This window comes from Balaenoptera physalus (assembly GCF_965194825.1).
Source record: "Balaenoptera physalus genome assembly, chromosome: 11".
Classification (NCBI taxonomy): domain Eukaryota; kingdom Metazoa; phylum Chordata; class Mammalia; order Artiodactyla; family Balaenopteridae; genus Balaenoptera; species Balaenoptera physalus.
In genome coordinates, this window is record NC_138896.1 from 41,950,898 (window position 1) to 41,971,273 (window position 20,376).

The 20,376-nt window shown below is 41.6% G+C and overlaps 1 protein-coding gene across 4 annotated transcripts in view; it reads left to right on the forward strand.

Moving 5' to 3' along the window:
* LRRC1 (leucine rich repeat containing 1) overlaps positions 1-20,376 on the forward strand; it is a 134,480-nt gene that overhangs the window by 75,716 nt on the left and 38,388 nt on the right. For 3 of the 4 annotated variants that reach the window (XM_082414340.1, XM_082414341.1, XM_082414339.1), the window contains exon 4: positions 924-1,013. The exons of the other annotated variant lie outside the window; for it this stretch is intronic. In XM_082414340.1, coding sequence (XP_082270466.1) covers positions 924-1,013 — 90 coding nt within the window. The remainder of the gene's footprint in view (positions 1-923; positions 1,014-20,376) is intronic. 4 annotated transcript variants of the gene reach the window in all.

Here is a 20,376-nt window from a genome sequence, read left to right on the forward strand (position 1 = left end):
AGGAATTGTTTTTTAAAAAAGGAACCTAGAAAGAGGAAAGAAATGAAAGATTCTAATCTAGAGACTATCACTAAGGCAAGAAGTCCTCACCACCCCCTGCAAAAATATGTTATGTGTTCTTTTCTCCATCTTAGCAGATTTATGTATAAGGACCTTCAGCATTTTAGATGCAAGGAGATTTTTTTTGCTTTCAGTTTGTGTTTTTTCCTCTCCAAATACTAGTAACCATAGAAATATTGAAAGTAAACTTTCTCTGCAGGTATTTAAATAATACTTTTATTTTGAATCCTCCCTCTTCAGTAGTCTAAGGGAAGTATACAGAATTTCTCTTTGTGTAGAACGTTGTGAAACATATAATCATCTCACATGATTGGCATATTAAATCAAATCAAAAGAAAAATATTAAGAAAGTAGCAATTGGCTGTCAGCTGATCAATTGTAAGTAATCCGTAGCTTTGCTCTGGGTATTATAAGCTACAGGAAAAAAAAAAAAAAATCAAGCAACTGTCTTGTGTTTTATTATAATATTGTGGACTAAAATTTCTATTTTCTATTAATAAAGTATTTTCACTCTTAGGCACTTTCAGCTGCAGGAACTATTTATCATTTTCTTTCATAGCCATACACTCAGTAGGCTCATAACATTGTTTCTCCTTTATTCTTACAGCTTGAATATCTTTCCTCTCTAATTATTTCTGGATCGCCCTGTCAACAAGTATTTATCATACCCCTGTACTGCTAGGTAGACCAAGTCCTTACTTTGTTTCCTTATAAATAGAAAGACAAGACAAATGTGCCATATATAATGTAATTTTAGGAGGTTATTTCAGGCAGCATACAGAAGAAATCTTTATATTTATGTTAGTATACACCATATATGCACTTCTCTTTTTCAACTATAACAACATTATTTTTTGTTTTAGATTGCCAGAAAGCTTTCCCGAATTGCAGAATTTGACATGTCTTTCTGTAAATGACATCTCACTGCAGTCTCTGCCTGAAAATATTGGCAAGTAAGTTTTTATGTGAAGTTTGCGTATACAGGGTGAAAGAGCGTTTATATCATCAACTACACTTCCTTCGCTTTTACAGGTCTTGTTTTTCTACTCAGAAAGCCGTTTAGCCAGTCTTCAATATCTCCCTCAAGAAAGATCATAGCCAGCCTCTGCGTTTTTGCATCCAGTTGCCCCTAAATTTTAATGGTTAAAAAGGATGCTGCTACTTGTTACTAGTGAAAAACCTAATTTGTTTTGAAGTTTTCTCTAAACCGATGGATTCCAGAGTAGTTAATTGAAGCGAAGTAGCATGTGTCATATAGGTGGTTATTAAATACTGTTAGAAATGACTACTCCTAGTAATTTCATTGAAAACATAGGGCATGTGCCTAAACAGCAGCTCTGTCTGACAGCGTTTGTGTGCCGTGGACCTGGGAACAGGGAGTTAGGGTGGTGTGTCTGGAGAGCAGGCGTGGTGTGTATGTGTGTGTGGGGGGTGGGCTGGGGAGAGGGGTGGGATGGGACGGGCACGTGTCCACGATGCTGGCTCGGAGGTCGGGGAGGATGGCCATGGCAAGAAATAAAATCCTGTGGAGAAACTGTATGCTGGTGAATCAGTGTTCTTTTGCACATTCCCACAGATGAACTGATTGATGGAATTATCTTAGTAGGTCTTCTCGTCTTCTCCATCCCTTCAGGACAGACATTGGCTTAAAGCTGCCTGGTGGCTCATGCTTGACCACTTAAAAGCCCACTGTGGCCAGCCGACACTGGTGGACCGGTGTGTCCTACTGTCATAAAGGATTTCCCTCGGCCTTACCCATCCTGCCTAAGTTCTAAGATAAAACAGAAGCTCGCCTTTTGGGGAACTGCAGTGTATCTGGGTCTGTTCTGCAAAGGTTCTCTTGCCAGACATCTGAAGCCCCCTGTGTCCCCTCCTTGCAGGAGGAGGACGGCTGGCTGCCCTGTTTCCTCCTGCAGGTCTGTGTTCCTCTGAGGTTCACGCTGATGCTTGGACACTGGGCCAGCACACGTGCGTCCCTTAGCTCTCGGGAGGGGACAGAGACAAGAGGGTCCCTGAGTTCATGGTACCAGTTGTGGAGGAAATTAACAGTGTTTTGCCATGGATTTCATGCACTGCACTCTTGCTCTGTCAAGTTTCATATATTTCTAATTAATATAATAGCCACTGAAATACTACTGCCGCCCTCCTCCTGCCCCTCCGGGTCTCTGGGATCTAATTCCCTTGAGACCCTCCTCCACTCTCCCCGGCCTCCCACTGGCCTGATGGCTGCCCCTTCCATCCCCTCATTCATGTCTTTTTAAACAGGTTTCATGCTTTGAGAGAAAATATGTTCTTATTAAACCAGGGTTCCCTCTCACTCCCTACTGCATTGTTTTTATGGAAAATGTTACGTAACAATCCTTTCAGGATAATTTACAATAGTCTTTATGCCACTTTTCTGTTAATATCTATGCTTGTTTTTGTCAACGTTCAGCATTTCTTGTGTATCTGCTTTTTTGATCAGTAATAAGGGCAGTTTTTTGTTTTGTTTCAAGTTTAGATTTAATCAGCTTGTGCTATTATTACAGCCTCATATATACCGCTTGTTTCCAAAATAAAATGCCACTTTGAACTTGAACCCTGTGGAGAATAATCACCCAGAAAGTAAGAATATTGGGCAGATGAGTGAATCAACTGATTTTTATTAGGTCAGCTGGGGAAAATTAATGGGAAACGGGAAGTTTCCTATTCCTGGTTTTGTTACCGTAGGAAGAGAGACTCCATGGTTTCTTCCTGTTGGACTTAGGGTTTATGTGTCCGTTCTCACTTAGTAGAAAGAAACGGAGAGCAGAATCCTCCCTGGGGAAGACTGGACCCCTCTGGTGCCCTGGATGGTGCTGAAAAGGCACTTGAAACGGCTGAGTCGGTGACTGTCCAGGAGATCTTCTGTTTGCATAAGCATAATGTTCTTTAAACAAATCGTTATTTGACACTTACCAACTTTCCTCTTGGGAGGGACTCTTCAGTTTCCCGAAGATTCCCACATGGTTGCTCTGGAGCATTTAACCAAATATTTAGTAACCAGAATACTTCTCAGAGACAGTATGCTATTGTAAACAAGGCACAAAGATCGGGTATTACAAAAAATACGAAAACGACATCGAATGGCCACTTGCATGACGGATACTCACTGTTGTCTCTGTGGATTCTGAAGTGGAGGTTTGGGCATAAATTAACACTGCCTGTTTGGTCAGATGGGACAGCCACCTCAACGTTGGCCTTTTGAGCCTCAGTTGACGATTCGGCACCTGGCACGGCACGTGGCCTTAACTGGGAGAGCTGTGGGTTTCTCCAGGATCGGGTGGGCGTATCCCGCCTGGAGGAGAGAGCACAGCCTTTAGGACAGGCAGCCTTGCAGGGCCTGGGAGCTGAGGGCACCCTGTCCCATCCCCTGTGATTTGCTGACGGCAGTTTGAAGAGCGTTCGGGCGTTGATGGCAGAGTTGGAGCTGGAGTCCGGCTCTCCTGGCCCCAGGCCTGCTTTTCCCCCACTCCACCCCCATCACCGTCGGACAGCCGCCTCCCGCGGCCCTGAGGGGCTCAGCGACTTTCTCCTCATTCCCCTAGCGACACCTAACAGTCCATTTTTTAAGTAGTCAGGTCCAAACAACTCGATAAGCATTTTTGTCCTAACAACCTAGCAGCTGTTCGAAAAAGTAACAGTATACATTGAAAGACTGAACATTTGTATTTCATTCTTAAACATCCCCAAGTCTGTGCTGTGGGAGGTGGGTACCCGATGGGCACCTGCCCAGCTTCTCAAAATACCACAGCATTTCCTTTTCCACGTCCTCGGCGTTCGTCACCGCTTTGCAGAGATGCACTGTCCTCGACAGGCGTGCAGAACTGTCCAGTATTGGAGCGGAGCCGCCTGAGCTGCCATTTCACGTGGTGGCGTTTGGCTGTGTGTCTCCCTAATGCAGGACGTTCTGCGGGGCTCCCGTGAGTTTGCCTCATTGCACAGTCGCTTGCTGCCGTCAGAATTGCTGAGTGCACTGTTTGGGTGCTTGGGAGTCTGCAGCATCAGCTGTTGGTGACGAGCAGCAGCCAGCATCGCCCAGGTGGTTCATGTCCTACAGGGCGTGGCTACGCGCCAGGTAACCGTCAGTGCAGTTACCTCGATAAAGCAAGTCTCTCAAGTAGTAGAATCTTTATAATACTTGTGGCGAGATGAGAAATGATCAGGAAAATCTTCTGAACCACAGAGAGTTATACGGGCTACTTCGTGCAAAAGCACACATTTTTCTTTCACTAGAATAAAAGTGTCTCAAATTTGCTGACTCTTTTCTGTGATGGCCCGTGAGTACATTACTTGGTCCTTCAGAGGAAAGGTGATACCTAACAAAGAGCGGGAAACGAACTCACCTTCAATGGGTGTTTTAAAACCCCTTTGTTAAAGATAGAAAAGTACACCTTCTGATTAGTCTTTATGAGCAAGTGTTTGATGTTGGGGAAGATGGGAATTTATCAGCTGAATTTCAGCAAAGACCTTTCCATAATCAGAAGAAATTTTTAAAAATTTGTCATAGGGTGATTTAATAAGTGCAGCTGATGACACAGCTCTTGGATCAGTGTAACTTTGTGAGGTGTCTTTTTCACCTGTTACAGCCATTAAACAAGTATTAAAACAAATCATTTGGAATCAGTTTTGTTCCCAAATGTAAAGCAAAAGATTTACTACATAATACAGTATTTTCAGTCTCATTGCTTTCACTAATGAGAGCCAGAAAGATTTTTGTATCTTTAGTAAAATATTTAAAAATATTTTTTCTTTTGTTTTATCTTCTACTTAAAATTTTTTGTTTTTATATATTTTATAATGTGTACAATATAATGGCGCATAGTGCATCTATATATATTTTTAAAATAAATAGAAGGATTATGAAGGTTTACTCTTAAACGTGTGGGGACCACCACTCTAGAGCAGACTTTTTGGGAGTCCCTTAAGCCAGAGACCAGTGGTTCTCAAACTCTGCCTTGTTGGGCCCCCAGGTGTTCCCGGGAAGTCTCTGCCAGGAGTTGTGGAGAGTGTGGACCAGTGCCCTGGTGGGTGGTCTCTGCTGGTCCCTGTTTGCACTAGCGCAGCTCTGCTATTAGCTTTAAAGTTTTTTTTTTTTTTTTTGTATCGGTGTTACATATAATATTTTCATTTAAAAAGTCTGCTGTATGTGTGTTTCACTCGAAGTTTGGAGACCCCTGTTTCAGATGCTTGGTGGTGCTTGATTATTATAGCAGCATGCACTGGGGAGTTTTCCCTGGGTTATAGATCCCGCTGAGCTCTGCTCAAACCAAGCAGAGAGCTTCAAAGCCTTTTATGAAAGTGAACTTCAAAGTTCTTTACCTGCCTCCTCTCTTTCCAAACTGGCTGAGGTTTTCCCCCACCTAATGGTTGAAATTCTGCCTCTTTCATGAAACCTTCTCCAGTGATTGGAAGAGGTGAAATAGATCCCAGACTCAGATTCCCTGACCGCCCCTCCCCTCCCCCCCCACCATCACGCACACAATCAGCCCTTGAGTGCTTTGTCTGCACACAGAAGGCTAGTTCAGTGTTTGATTGTGTGTGTGTGTGTGTGTGTGTGTGTGTGTGTGTGTCTGTGTCTGTTAGCGTGTGCACCCAGGCCGCCTTGTCTCCTGTAGCCATGGGGCTCTGGGTCTGAGACCCTCTTTGTGTCTCTACTGACCCTGCCGTGGCCCTGACACACTGAACAAGTTCGTGGGACGAGGTGCACAGTGTTACCTCCTGCATGCTGCTGGTTTCCATGCTGACATCATAGATGATCCAGTTAGGTTCTAGAAGCTTTGTGCTGGGACCTCGTTAGCCTGTTCCTCCACGGTCACTTTTTGGGCTAAATGCTATATAGTTTCTATAAAAGGTTGACATAAAGAAACAACTGTGAAAAGAACCTGCTTCCATTGCCCTGAAATCTTCTACTGAAGAATAATTATTATCCATCAATATTGCTTAATTTCCCCCATATAAGGAGCCACTAGGGAGAGATTTTTAAAATATTTATTTTTAGGGGGAAAAAATGCCTCACCGGGAGAACTGTAAGCGTCTTCCTTTTAATAACAGTTCTGACATTTATCACATTTCCCTTTCTGCTTTTGTTGCCAGAAAGCTCAGAGCTGGTTCCCACGATCAGCGAGAGCAGCTGTGTTAGTTTCCATGGGATGGAGGGACCCGGAGAACTGGGGGCAGAGGTGCTGCGTAGCATGCACAGTGGGGGGGGGGGCGGGGTGGTGCTCTGATGGGCACACCTGTCCTGTTACAGCACCCTACTCACAGGTTAGCATGAACCATTCCTAGCTTCATTAGCTTTGTCTGTAAAATGGGGTAAGTAATCTGCCTCTCTGTGTGTGTGTGTGTGTGTCGCTGGTGGGTGGTAGAGTGGTGGGTTTGAACTTGATTTCTCCCTGCAAGAAGCTGCATTTCCTTTGCTGCAGGTGCCCCACTGAGCACACTAATTGCCTCCTCCCTTCCCCGGCCCTCATTCTCTCATTCATGAAACTTTTTGCATATTTGCACTTTTTAAAGACCTCTTTAAATCCCTCTTAGAAAAAGTTGGGGTAAAGTTAAATAAAGGACTTTATCATCGAAGGTGCCACTTAGCACAGAAGGGAAGTGGTGGAGGAGGAGGGAGACCTTCATAGGACCTTTGAGAGTAGAGTTCCAAGTCCGGGATGGGCTTTAAGAAAACTGTCCGAATAGAACGGATTTTTCAGATAGGCCCTTGAAAACAGTGCCAAGTGCCAATGACTTTTTACTATCGCTAAACACACCTGGAAGATTCTACTGGTCAAGCCCAAAAGGATAATTTTGCTTTAAAGAGTTTTCAAACGTTGGTATGAAGTGTGAATGAATTTTTCTCTCAAAAGAGCTTGTTGATAGTGAAAATATTTTTCTTGAGACCAGTTGTATCGATTTCTACTCAAGTAAATCACAAACTGCATTTTTTTGCTTATCAAAAGAGGTAGCCTGCAGACAGACATGATCTTGTATATAGAGAATCCTAAGGAATCCACAGGAAACTATTAGAGCTAATAAATGAATTCAGCAAGGTTATAGGATACAAGATGAATGTACAAAAATCAGTTGTATTTCTATATAATAGCATTGAACAATCCAGAATGAAATTAAGAAAACAATTCCACTTATAAAGCACCAAAATGAATAGAATACTTAGGAATAAATTTAACAGAAGAAATGTAAGACATGTGCACTGCAAACTACAAAACATTGTTCAAACAAGTTAAAAATGACCTAAATAAATGGGAAGACATCCTGTGTTTATGGATTAGAAGACTTAATATTGTTAAGATAAGAGTACTCCCCAAATTGATCTACAGATCAACTCAATCCCCATCAAAATTCTAGCTGGCTTTTCTGTAGGAATTGATGAGTTGATCCTAAAATTCATACGGAAATATGAGAGACTCAGGATAGCCAAAGCAGTCTTAAAGAAGAAGAGCGAAGTTGGAGGAGTCATGCTTCCAAATTTCAAAACTTAACTGCAAAGCTACAGCAATCAAGACTATGTGGTACTGGCATAAGAATAGACATACAGATCAATGGAATAGAATTGGAAGTTCAGAAATAAACCCTTGCATTTATGGTTAACCAATTTTGACAAGAGTGCCAAAACAATTCAATGAGGACAAATAGTCTTTTCAACACATGTTTTTGGGACAACTAAATATCCATCCACGTGCAAAAGAATGAAGTCACACCCCTACCTCACACCACATACAAAAATTAACTCTAAATAGAGCAGAGACCTAAATGTAAGAGTTAAAACTTTGATAGGAAAACACAGGGGTAAATCTTTGTGACATTGGATTAGTCAGTGGTTTCTTAGATATGACATGAAAAGTCTGAACAACAAAAGAAAACATGGGTAAATTGGATTTCTTCAAAATCAAAGACTTTCGTGCATCAAAGGATACTATCAACAAAGTGAAAAGACAGCTTACAAGTGAGAGAAAATATTTGCAAATCATATATCTAGAATACATAAAGAACTCTTACCACTCAACACTAAAAAGACAAATAACCCAATTAAAAAGAGGCAAATAATTTGAATAATTTGTCCAAAGAAGATATATAGATGGCCAATAAGCACATGTAAAGATGCTCAACATCATTAGTCATCAGATAGATGCAAATCAAAACCACAATGATATACCACTTCACACCCATTAGATGACTGTCATCAAAAAGATGAATGAATGTTGGTGGAAATATTGAAACCCCCATACATTATTGGTGGGAATTTAAAACGATGCAGCCTTGGGAATGTAAATTGGTGGAGCCACTATGGAAAACAGTATGGAGGCTCCTTAAAAAACAAAAAAAGGGTTACTGTATGATCCAGCAGTCCCAATCCTGGGTATGAATCTGGAGAAAACTCATAATTTGAAAAGATACATGCACCCCAGTGTTCATAGCAGCACTATTTGATACAATAGCCAAGACATGGAAGTAACCTAAGTGTCCATTGACAGATAAATGGATAAAGAAGATGGGGTATATATATACGATGGGATATTACTCAGCTGTAAAAAAGAAAGAAATAATGCCATTTATAGCAACATGGATGGACCTAGAGATTATCAAAGTGAAGTAAGTCAGACAGGGAAAGACAAATATCATATGATATCACTTATATGTGGAATCTAAAAAATAATACGAATGAACTTATTTACAAAACAGAAACACTCTTGCAGGCATAGAAAACAAACTTATGGTTACCAAAGGGGAAAGGTGGCGAGGGATAAATTAGGGGATTGGGATTAACAGATACACACTACTATATATAAAATAGATAAACAACAAGGACCTACTGTATAGCCCAGGGAACTATATTCAATATCTTGTAATAACCTATAATGGAAAAGAATCTGAAAAAAATGTATATATATATATAACTGAATCATTTTGCTCTACACCTGAAATGAACACAGCATTGTAAATCAACTATACTTCAATAAAAAAGATGCAGCCCCTCATTTGAGGGAGCAGGTCCTTCCTCAAAAAGGTCAACATAGTTACTATATGACCCAGCAGTTCCACTCCTTGTTATGTTTACCCAAGAGAATTGAAAACATATGTCTAGGGACTTCCCTGGTGGTGCAGTGGTTAAGAATCTGCCTGCCCACGCAGGGGACACGGGTTTGAGCCCTGGTCCAGGAAGATCCCACATGCCACGGAGCAGCTAAGCCCGTGCGCCACAACTACTGAGCCTGCGTGCCACAACGACTGGAGCCCATGTGCCACAAGTACTGAAACCCGCACGCCTAGAGCCCATGCTCCACAACAAGAGAAGCTACCGCATTGAGAAGCCCGCGCACCACAACAAAGAGTAGCCCCCGCTCGACGCAACTAGAGAAAGCCCGAGTGCAGCAACAAAGACCCAGTGCAGCCAAAAATAAATAAATAAATAAATAAATTTATATTAAAAAAAAGAAAACATACGTCTATAAAAAAATGTGTGCACGGGGACTTCCCTGGTGGCGCATTGATTAAGAATCCGCCTGCCAATGCAGGGGACATGGGTTCGAGCCCTGGTCCGGGAAGATTCCCGCATGCCACGGAGCAACTAAGCCCGTATGCCACAACTACTGAAGCCTGCGGGCCTAGAGCCCTTGCTCTGCAACATGAGAAGCCCATGCACCGCAACAAAGAATAGCCCCCTCTCGCCGCAACTAGAGGAAGCCCGCACGCAGCAACGAAGACCCAACGCAGCCAAAAATAAATACATAAATAAATAAAAATGTGTGCACGGATGTTCATAGCAGCATCATTCGTAATAGCCAAAAGGCAGAAACAGCTCAAATTTTCATCAGTGATGAACTGATAAACAAAATGTGCTTATGTCTATGTAATGGAATATTATTCAGCCATAAAAAGTAGTGAGGTACTGACGCATGCTACAATGTGGATAAACCTAGAAAACATGTTAAGTAAGGAAGTCAGACAGAAAAGGCCACACATTGTATGATTCCATTTATATGAAGTGTCCAGTATAGGTAAATCCGTAGAGACAGAAATTAAATTAGTGGTTGCCAGGGGCAGGGGTTGGGTGGGCCAGGGTGAGGGGAACAGGGTGCGGATAAGGAATGGCTTCTGATGGGTCTGAAGTTTCTTTTTGGATGATGGAAATTTTCTGGAATTAGGTAGTGGTGATGTTTGTACGGCCTTATGAATATACTGAAAACCACCGAATAGTGCACATTGTAAGGTGGATATTATAGTATGTGAAATGTATCTCAATGAAAAAAATAAAAAGAGTGGACGTTAGGCAAACTTGAGCCTGGTGCTGCTGAGGGATGATGCTACACCTGGGAAATGGACCTAGGTTTATTCTTACAGGAACTCCTCCCTAAGGTAGCCTTACAGGCAATGTGCTGAGGTCGTTTTGTCTCAGTTACTGGCACCTGTTGATCAGCAGGTCTGCACAGCCAGAGCCTCCAAAAGGTCCAGGTGTTGTGGAGGGGTGGGGGTGGGGTAGGGAGGATACAGAAGCCCCATCGGGAACTTGTGGAGGATTTTGAGAATCTGGGGAGGCTCTGCCTCCATCGGGAGCTGCTGTGTCTCGACTTTGTATATCTGGCTCCATGAGATTCCATATCCTTTGCCATTAAAGAAACTGGTGCCATCAGAAAAAAAAAAAAGTTAAGTTAGCCTCAATATGTCTAGACATCTCTACTCTGTTTAATTAAATTCTCTCCTCGAAAAAGAGCATTCTTTAAGAAGAAGAAATATAAGCAATGGACTGGCATGGTGCCCAAAACCCAGTGGTCAGTCACTAAATGGTTATTATCAATAAAGATTTGATTGTGACCGTTTGCTAATAGAAGTGGAAGAAGCAGATAAGCCCTGGGTTCTCTGGCAGATTGAAGTCAAGTGTGTGGTTGTGATTTTGTGTCTGCTGCCCTTGGGAATGGTAACCTGTTAGTACGTGCTGCCTGAGAGGAATAAATCTTTTTGAAAACTGTTACTGTATATAATGGTCTTTTTTTTTTTTTTTTTGAGGCCCGGAAATTTCTGTAAAATATTTGTTGTTCCAAAAACCAAATGAACAATTTTTAGAAGAATTTCTAGAGCAAAGCCACCATAAGGAAGTTTGTAACTAGAGATTTCTTAAATACTAATCTGGTATTAAAAAAGCAGAAACACTATGAGTGTGTGTTTCTCCCCCATTCCAGTCAAATGTTATTGCTGTAAATGTTTACAGATTTTATATTTTAATGGTTTAATATTGTACTGCCATTTGTTTGCTTGGGGCACCTTAATTTATTTTATTCTTTACTTTCTTAATGATGTTGGCCACCGAAGTGGAAAAAAAAATCCAAGTGGTTTAGAAAGGAATTTTTGAAATATAGTGGAGAACAGATGTAAATTTTTTTAAAGTAACCCCTCATCCAGTCCCTGAAATAGAATCCTAAAAATATAGTTGGCCTACATTCTGGCTTACAGAAGAGTATAACTCTTGTGCCTGCTCTCAGGGACCGTGTAGAACATTAAGATCAGTGTTCTGGAAAGAAAGGCTTCTGTGCACACTCTTTCTGCAGGAGCTTGTTAGGTGTTCGTCTTTCTTTTCTTTTTTTAAGCTCCATTTGGTGATAAAAACGGTGGGAGTGAAGGGAGGATAGAAAATAGTGGTTTTTGTAGGAGGAGGATGAGGTCCTCCTGATGGTATCACATAGAAATTTAATTTGCCAGAAATTAAAATTGAAGGGTAAAATACCTGTTACTAGGGGAGTGGTTAAAAAAATTAAGGTCTATATAGATAGAGAGATACTATGCAATTAAAAAAATACTGGGGTGTACAGATAAGAAAGGAGACAAATATCTGCTCTGTATAGGATGCTACCTTTCGTGTGAAAAAAAAGGAGGATAAGCCTATATATTCATACCTGTTTGTCTCTGCATAAAAGGCAACTCTGGGTGGACACATAAATATCTAACAAAAAGGGTTATTTCTAGTGAGAGGGTCTAGGTGGTAGGAAACCAGAAAGGAGGAAACTTATTACTGGATACTTTGTTTTACATACATGTAGGTTCATGTATTACCTATTCACAAAGTTGACTTCACAAACTCAAGGGTGAGAGATGGCAGAAGATGGTGATTAAAAATGCAGATTCCCTGGTGAATCTTGGCTCTGCCCCTTCCCAGTTGTGGAAGACCTTGTTCAGGTCCCCTCTGTGTGCCTCCATTTTCTCATCCATAAAAGTTAATTCTTGGAAAGCGCTTGCACTAGTATCTGTTGTATAGTAATCTGCTGATATCATTATTAGATGTCAGAGGATTAATGACTAGTCATTCTCATTTTGCATCTCAGTGTCTAATCTTTGGTCACATTTGTAAAAGTATTAGAAGTACCGGATGCTTTCTTTCATCTCTATAATACCACGTGTTGACTGAAGCAGCTGATAAATGCATGTGGAGTTTCTCTTGGCCTGTGGTTAAGAGCCTGGCCTCTGAAGTAGACAGAATTGCATTCAGGTCCCCCGAATGCATCAGTTCTCAGCAGCGTGTCCTTTACTCGGTACTGCTGAAAGATATGCAGAGATGCTGGAGTGGAATTGACCAGGTTGCCTTGATGGGGAAGGCTCCATCCTGAAGTCTTTTTTTTTTTTTTAAAAACATCTTTATTGGAGTATAATTGCTTTACAATGATGTGTTACTTTCTGCTTTATAACAAAGTGAATCAGTTATACATAAACATATATCCCCATATCTCTTACCTCTTGCATCTCCCTTCCTCCCACCCTCCCTATCCCACCCCTCTAGGTGGTCACAAAGCACTGAGCTGATCTCCCTGTGCTATGCGGCTGCTTCCCATTAGCTATCTATTTTACATTTGGTAGTGTATATATGTCCTTGCCACTCTTTCACTTCGTCCCAGCTTACCCTTCCCCCTCCCCATGTCCTCAAGTCCATTCTCTACTAGGTCTGCGTCTTTATTCCCGTCTTGCCCCTAGGTTCTTCATGACCATTTTTTTTTCTTATATTCTGTATATATGTGTTAGCATACGGTATTGGTTTTTCTCTTTCTGACTTTACTCTGTATGACAGATTCTAGGTCCATCCACCTCACTACAAATAACTCAATTTCGTTTCCTTTTATGGCTGAGTAATATTCCATTGTATATATGTGCCAAATCTTCTTTATCCATTCATCTGTTGATGGACACTTAGGTTGCTTCCATGTCCTGACTATTGTAAATAGAGCTGCAATGAACATTGTGGTACATGACTCTTTGAATTATGGTTTTCTCAGGGTATATGCCCAGTAGTGGGATTGCTGGGTTGTATGGTAGTTCTATTTTTAGTTTTTTTTTGTTTGTTTTTGTTTTTGTTTTTTTTTTACACATCTTTATTGAAGTATAATTGCCTTACAATGGTGTGTTAGCTTCTGCTTTATAACAAAGTAAATCAGTTATACACATACAATATGTTCCCATATCTCTTCCCTCTTGCATCTCCCTCCCTCCCACCCTCCCCATCCCACCCCTCTAGGTGGTCACAAAGCACCGAGCTGATCTCCCTGTGCTATGTGGCTGCTTCCCTCTAGCTATCTATTTTACATTTGGTAGTGTATATATGTCCATGACACTCTCTTACCCTGTCACATCTCACCCCACCCCCTCCCCATATCCTCAAGTCCATTCTCTAGTAGGTCTGTGTCTTTATTCCCGTCTTGCCACTAGGTTCTTCATGGCTTTTTTTTTTTTTCCTTAGATTCCGTATATATGTGTTAGCATACTGTATTTGTTTTTCTCTTTCTGACTTACTTCACTCTGTATGACAGACTCTAACTCCATCCACCTCATTACAAATACCTCCATTTCATTTCTTTTTATGGCTGAGTAATATTCCATTGTATATATGTGCCACATCTTCTTTATCCATTCATCTGTCGATGGACATTTGGGTTGCTTCCATGTCCTGGCTATTGTAAATAGAGCTGCAATGAACATTTTGGTACATGACTCTTTTTGAACTATGGTTTTCTCAGGGTATATGCCCAGTAGTGGGATTGCTGGGTCGTATGGTAGTTCTATTTGTAGTTTTTTAAGGAACCTCCATACTGTTCTCCATAGTGGCTGTATCAATTTACATTCCCACCAACAGTGCAAGAGTGTTCCCTTTCCTCCACACCCTCTCCAGCATTTATTGTTTCTAGATTTTTTGATGATGGCCATTCTGATCGGTGTGAGATGATATCTCATAGTAGTTTTGATTTGCATTTCTCTAATGATTAATGATGTTGAGCATTCTTTCATGTGTCTGTTGGGAATCTGTATATCTTCTTTGGAGAAATGTCTATTTAGGTCTTCTGCCCATTTTTGGATTGGGTTGTTCGTCTTTTTGTTATTGAGCTGCATGAGCTGCTTGTAAATCTTGGAGATTAATCCTTTGTCAGTTGCTTCATTTGCAAATATTTTCTCCCATTCTGAGGGTTGTCTTTTGGTCTTGTTTATGGTTTCCTTTGCTGTGCAAAAGCTTTTAAGTTTCATTAGGTCCCATTTGTTTATTTGTGTTCTTATTTCCATTTCTCTGGGAGCTGGGTCAAAAAGAATCTTGCTGTGATGTATGTCATAGAGTGTTCTGCCTATGTTTTCCTCTAAGAGTTTGATAGTGTCTGGCCTTACACTTAGGTCTTTAATCCATTTTGAGTTTATTTTTGTGCATGGTGTCAGGGAGTGTTCTAATTTCATACTTTTACATGTATCTGTCCAATTTTCCCAGCACCACTTATTGAAGAGGCTGTCTTTTCTCCACTATATATTCTTGCCTCCTTTATCAAAGATAAGGTGACCATATGTGTGTGGGTTTATCTCTGGGCTTTCTATCCTGTTCCATTGATGTATATTTCTGTTTTTGTGCCAGTACCAAACTGTCTTGATTACTGTAGCTTTGTAATATAGTCTGAAGTCAGGGAGCCTGATTCCCCCAGCTCCATTTTTCGTTCTCAAGATTGCTTTGGCTATTCGGGGTCTTTTGTATTTCCATAGAAATTGTGAAATTTTTTGTTCTAGTTCTGTGAAAAATGCCAGTGGTAGTTTGATAGGGATTGCATTGAATCTGTAGATTGCTTTGGGTAGTAGAGTCATTTTCACAATGTTGATTCTTCCAATCCAGGAACATGGTATATCTCTCCATCTATTTGTATCATCTTTAATTTCTTTCATCAGTGTCTTATAATTTTCTGCATACAGGTCTTTTGTCTCCTTAGGTAGGTTTATTCCTAGATATTTTATTCTTTTTGTTGCCATGGTAAACGAGAGTGTTTTCTTAACTTCACTTTCAGATTTTTCGTCATTACTGTATAGAAATGCAAGAGATTTCTGTGCATTAATTTTGTATCCTGCTACTTTACCAAATTCATTGATTAGCTCTAGGAGTTTTCTGGTAGCATCTTTAGGATTCTCTATGTATAGTATCATGTCATCTGCAAATAGTGACAACTTTACTTCTTCTTTTCTGATTTGGATTCCTTTTATTTCTTTGTCTTCTCTGATTGCTGTGGCTAACACTTCCAAAGCTATGTTGAATAATAGTGGTGAGAGTGGGCAACCTTGTCTTGTTCCTGATCTTAGTGGAAATGGTTTCAGTTTTTCACCATTGAGGACAATGTTGGCTGTGGGTTTGTCATATATGGCCTTTATTATGTTGAGGAAAGTTCCCTCTATACCTATTTCTGCAGGGCTTTTATCATAAATGGGTGTTGAATTTTGTCGAAAGCTTTCTCTGCATCTATTGAGATGATCATATGGTTTTTCTCGTTCAATTTGTTAATATGGTGTATCACATTGATTGATTTGCTTATATTGAAGAATCCTTGCATTCCTGGGATAAACCCCACTTGATCATGGTGTATGATCCTTTTAATGTGCTGTTGGATTCTGTTTGCTAGTATTTTGCTGAGGATTTTTGCATCTATGTTCATCAGTGATATTGGCCTGTAGTTTTCTTTCTTTGTGACATCTTTGTCTGGTTTTGGTATCAGGGTGATGGTGGCCTCGTAGAATGAGTTTGGGAGTGTTCCTCCCTCTGCAATATTTTGGAAGAGTTTGAGAAGGATAGGTGTTAGCTCTTCTCTAAATGTTTGATAGAATTCACCTGTGAAGCCATCTGGTCCTTGGCTTTTGTTTGTTGGAAGGTTTCTAATCACAGTTTCAATTTCAGTGCTTGTGATTGGTCTGTTCATATTTTCTATTTCTTCCTGGTTCAGTCTCGGCAGTTTGTGCATTTCTAAGAATCTGTCCATTTCTTCCAGGTTGTCCATTTTATTGGCATAGAGTTGCTTGTAGTAATCTCTCATGATCTTTTGTATTTCTGCAGTGTCAGTGGTTACTTCTCCTTTTTCATTTCTAATTCTATTGATTTGAGTCTTCTCCCTTTTTCTCTTGATGAGTCTGGCTAATGGTTTATCAATTTTGTTTATCTTCTCAAAGAACCAGCTTTTAGTTTCATTGATTTTTGCTATTGTTTCCTTCATTTCTTTTTCATTTATTTCTGACCTGATCTTTATAATTTCTTTCCTTCTGCTGGCTTTGGAGTTTTTTTGTTCTTCTTTCTCTAATTGCTTTAGGTGCAAGGTTAGGTTGTTTATTCGAGATGTTTCCTGTTTCTTGAGTTAGGCTTGTATTGCTATAAACTTCCCTCTTAGCACTGCTTTTGCTGCGTCCCATAGGTTTTGGGTCGTCGTGTCTCCATTGTCATTTGTTTCTAGGTATTTTTTGATTTCCCCTTTGATTTCTTCAGTGATCACTTCGTTATTAAGCAGTGTATTGTGTAGCCTCCATGTGTTTGTATTTTTTACAGATCTTTTCCTGTAATTGATATCTAGTCTCATAGCGTTGTGGTCGGAAAAGATACTTGATACGATTTCAATTTTCTTAAATTTACCAAGGCTTGATTTGTGACCCAAGATATGATCTATCCTGGAGAATGTTCCATGAGCACTTGAGAAAAATGTGTATTCTGTTGTTTTTGGGTGGAATGTCCTATAAATATCAATTAAGTCCATCTTGTTTAATGTATCATTTAAAGTTTGTGTTTCCTTATTTATTTTCATTTTGGATGATCTGTCCATTGGTGAAAGTGGGGTGTTAAAGTCCCCTACTATGATTGTGTTGCTGTCGATTTCCCCTGTTATGGCTGTTAGTATTTGCCTTATGTATTGAGGTGCTCCTATGTTGGGTGCATAAATATTTACAATTGTTATACCTTCCTCTTGGATTGATCCCTTGATCATTATACAGTGTCCTTCTTTGTCTCTTGTAATAGTCTTTATTTTAAAGTCTATTTTGTCTGATATGAGAATTGCTACTCCAGCTTTCTTTTGATTTCCATTTGCATGGAATATCTTTTTCCATCCCCTCACTTTCAGTCAGTATGTGTCCCTAGGTCTGAAGTGGGTCTCTTATAGACAGCATATATATGGGTCTTGTTTTTGTATCCATTCAGCCAGCCTGTGTCTTTTGGTGGGAGCATTTAATCCATTTACATTCAAGGTAATTATCGATATGTATGTTCCTATTCCCATTTTCTTAAATGTTTTGGGTTTGTTATTGTAGGTGTTTTCCTTCTCTTGTGTTTCCTGCCTAGAGAAGTTCCTTTAACATTTGTTGTAAAGCTGGTTTGGTGATGCTGAACTCTCTCAGCTTTTGCTTGTCTGTAAAGGTTTTAATTTCTCCATCACATCTGAATGAGATCCTTGCTGGGTAGAGTAATCTTGGTTGTAGGTTTTTCTCCTTCATCACTTTAAGTATATCCTGCCACTCCCTTCTGGCTTGCAGAGTTTCTGCTGAAAGATCAGATGTTAACCTTATGGGGATTCCCTTGTGTGTTATTTGCTATTTTTCCCTTGCTGCCTTTAATATGTTTTCCTTATATTTAATTTTTGACAGTTTGATTAACATGTGTCTTGGCGTGTTTCTCCTTGGGTTTATCCTGTATGGGACTCTCTGTGCTTCCAGGACTTGATTAACTATTTCCTTTCCCATATTAGGGAAATTTTCAATTATAATCTCTTCAAATATTTTCTCAGTCCCTTTCTTTTTCTCTTCTTCTTCTGGGACCCCTATAATTCGAATGCTGGTGCGTTTAATGTTGTCCCAGAGGTCTCTGAGACTGTCCTCAGTTCTTTTCATTCTTTTTTCTTTATCCTGCTCTGCAGTAGTTATTTCCACCATTTTATCTTCCAGGTCACTTATCCTTTCTTCTGCCTCAGTTATTCTGCTATTGATCCCATCTAGAGTATTTTTAATTTCATTTATTGTGTTTTTCATCGTTGCTTGGTTCCTCTTTAGTTCTTCTACGTCCTTGTTAAATGTTTCTTGCATTTTGTCTATTCTATTTCCAAGATTTTGGATCATCCTTACTATCATTATTCTGAATTCTTTTTCAGGTAGACTACCTATTTCCTCTTCATTTGTTAAGTCTGGTGTGTTTTGACCCTGCTCCTTCATCTGCTGTGTGTTTTTCTGTCGTCTCATTTTGCTTATCTTACTGTGTTTGGGGTCTCCTTTTCACAGGCTGCAGGTTTGTAGTTCCCGTTGTTTTTGGTATCTGTCCCCAGTGGCTAAGGTTGGTTCAGTGGGTTGTGTAGGCTTCCTGGTGGAGGGAACTAGTGCCTGAGTTCTGGTGGATGAGGCTGGATCTTGTCTTTCTGGTGGGCATGTCCACATCTGGTGGTGTATTTTGGGGTGTCTGTGGCCTTATTATGATTTTAGGCAGCCTCTCTGCTAATGGATGGGGCTGTGTTCCTGTCTTGCTAGTTGTTTGGCATAGGGTGTCCAGCACTGTAGCTTGCTGGTCGTTGAGTGAAGCTGGGTCTTGATGTTGAGATGGAGATCTCTGAGAGATTTTCGCCGTTTGGTATTACATGGAGCTGGGAGGTCTCTTGTGGACCAGTGTCCTGAAGTTGGCTCTCCCACCTCAGAGGCACAGCCCTGATGCCTGGCTGGAGCACCAAGAGCCTTTCGTCCACACGGCTCAGAGTAAAAGGGAGAAAAAATAGAAAGAAAGAAAGAAAGAAAGAGGCTATAATATAGTGAAGTAAAATAAAGCTATTATAAAGCAGAGCTATACAGACAAAATCTCACCCAGAAGCATATACATATACACTCACAAAAAAAAGGAAAAGGGGAAAAATTAATATATCCTGCTCCGAACGTCCACCTCCTGAATTTGGGATGATTCGTTGTCTATTCAGGTATTCAACAGATGCAGGCACATCAAGTTGTTTGTGGAGTTTTAATCAGCTTCTTCTGAGGCTGCTGGGAGAGATTTCCCCTTCTCTTCTCTGTTCGCACAGCTCCTGGGGATCAGCTTTGGATTTGGACCCGCCTCTGTGTGTAGGTCACCTGAGGGCGTCTGTTCCCCGCCCAGACAGGATGGGGTTAAAGGAGCAGCTGCTTCAGGGGATCTGGCTCACCCAGGCCGCGGGGAGGGAGGGGTACAGTGGAGGCGGGGCGAGCCTGCGGCGTCAGAGGCCGGCGTGACGTTGCAGCAGCCTGAGGCGCGCAGTGCGTTCTCCCGGGGAAGTTGTCCCTGGATCCCGGGACCCTGGCAGTGGCGGGCTGCACAGGCTCCCGGGAGGGGCGGTGTGGAGAGTGACCTGTGCTCGCACACAGGCTTTTTGGAGGCGGCAGCAGCAGCCCCAGCGTCTCATGCCCGTCTCTGGGGCCCGCGCTGATCGCTGCGGCTCGCGCCCGTCTCTGGAGCTTGTTTAGGCGGCGCTCTGAATCCCCTCTCCTTGCGTGCCGTGAAACAAAGAGGCAAGAAAAAGTCTCTTGCCTCTTCGGCAGCTGCAGACTTTTTCCCGGACTCCCTACCAGCCAGCTGTGCTGCGCTAACCCCTTCAGGCTGTGTTCACGCCGCCAACCCCAGTCCTCTCCCTGCGATCCGACCGAAGCTGAGCCTCAGCTCCCTTCCCCGCCCGCCCCAGCGTGTGAGCAGACAAGCCTCTCGGGCTGGTGAGCGCTGCTCGGCGCCCAGCCTCTGTGCGGGAGTCTCTCCGTTTTTCCCTCTGCGCCCCTGTTGCTGTGGGCCTCTCGGGCTGGTGAGTGCTGGTCGTTGCCGAGCCTCTGTGCAGGAATCTCTCCGCTTTGCCCTCCGCACCCCTGTGGCTGCGCTCTCCTCCGTGGCTCCGAAGCTTCCCCCCTCTGCCACCCGCAGTCTCTGCCCGCGAAGGGGCTTCCTAGTGCGTGGAAATCTTTCCTCCTTCAAAGCTCCCTCCCACTGGTGCAGGTGCCGTCCCTATTCTTTTGTCTCTGTTATTTCTTTTTTCTTTTGCCCTA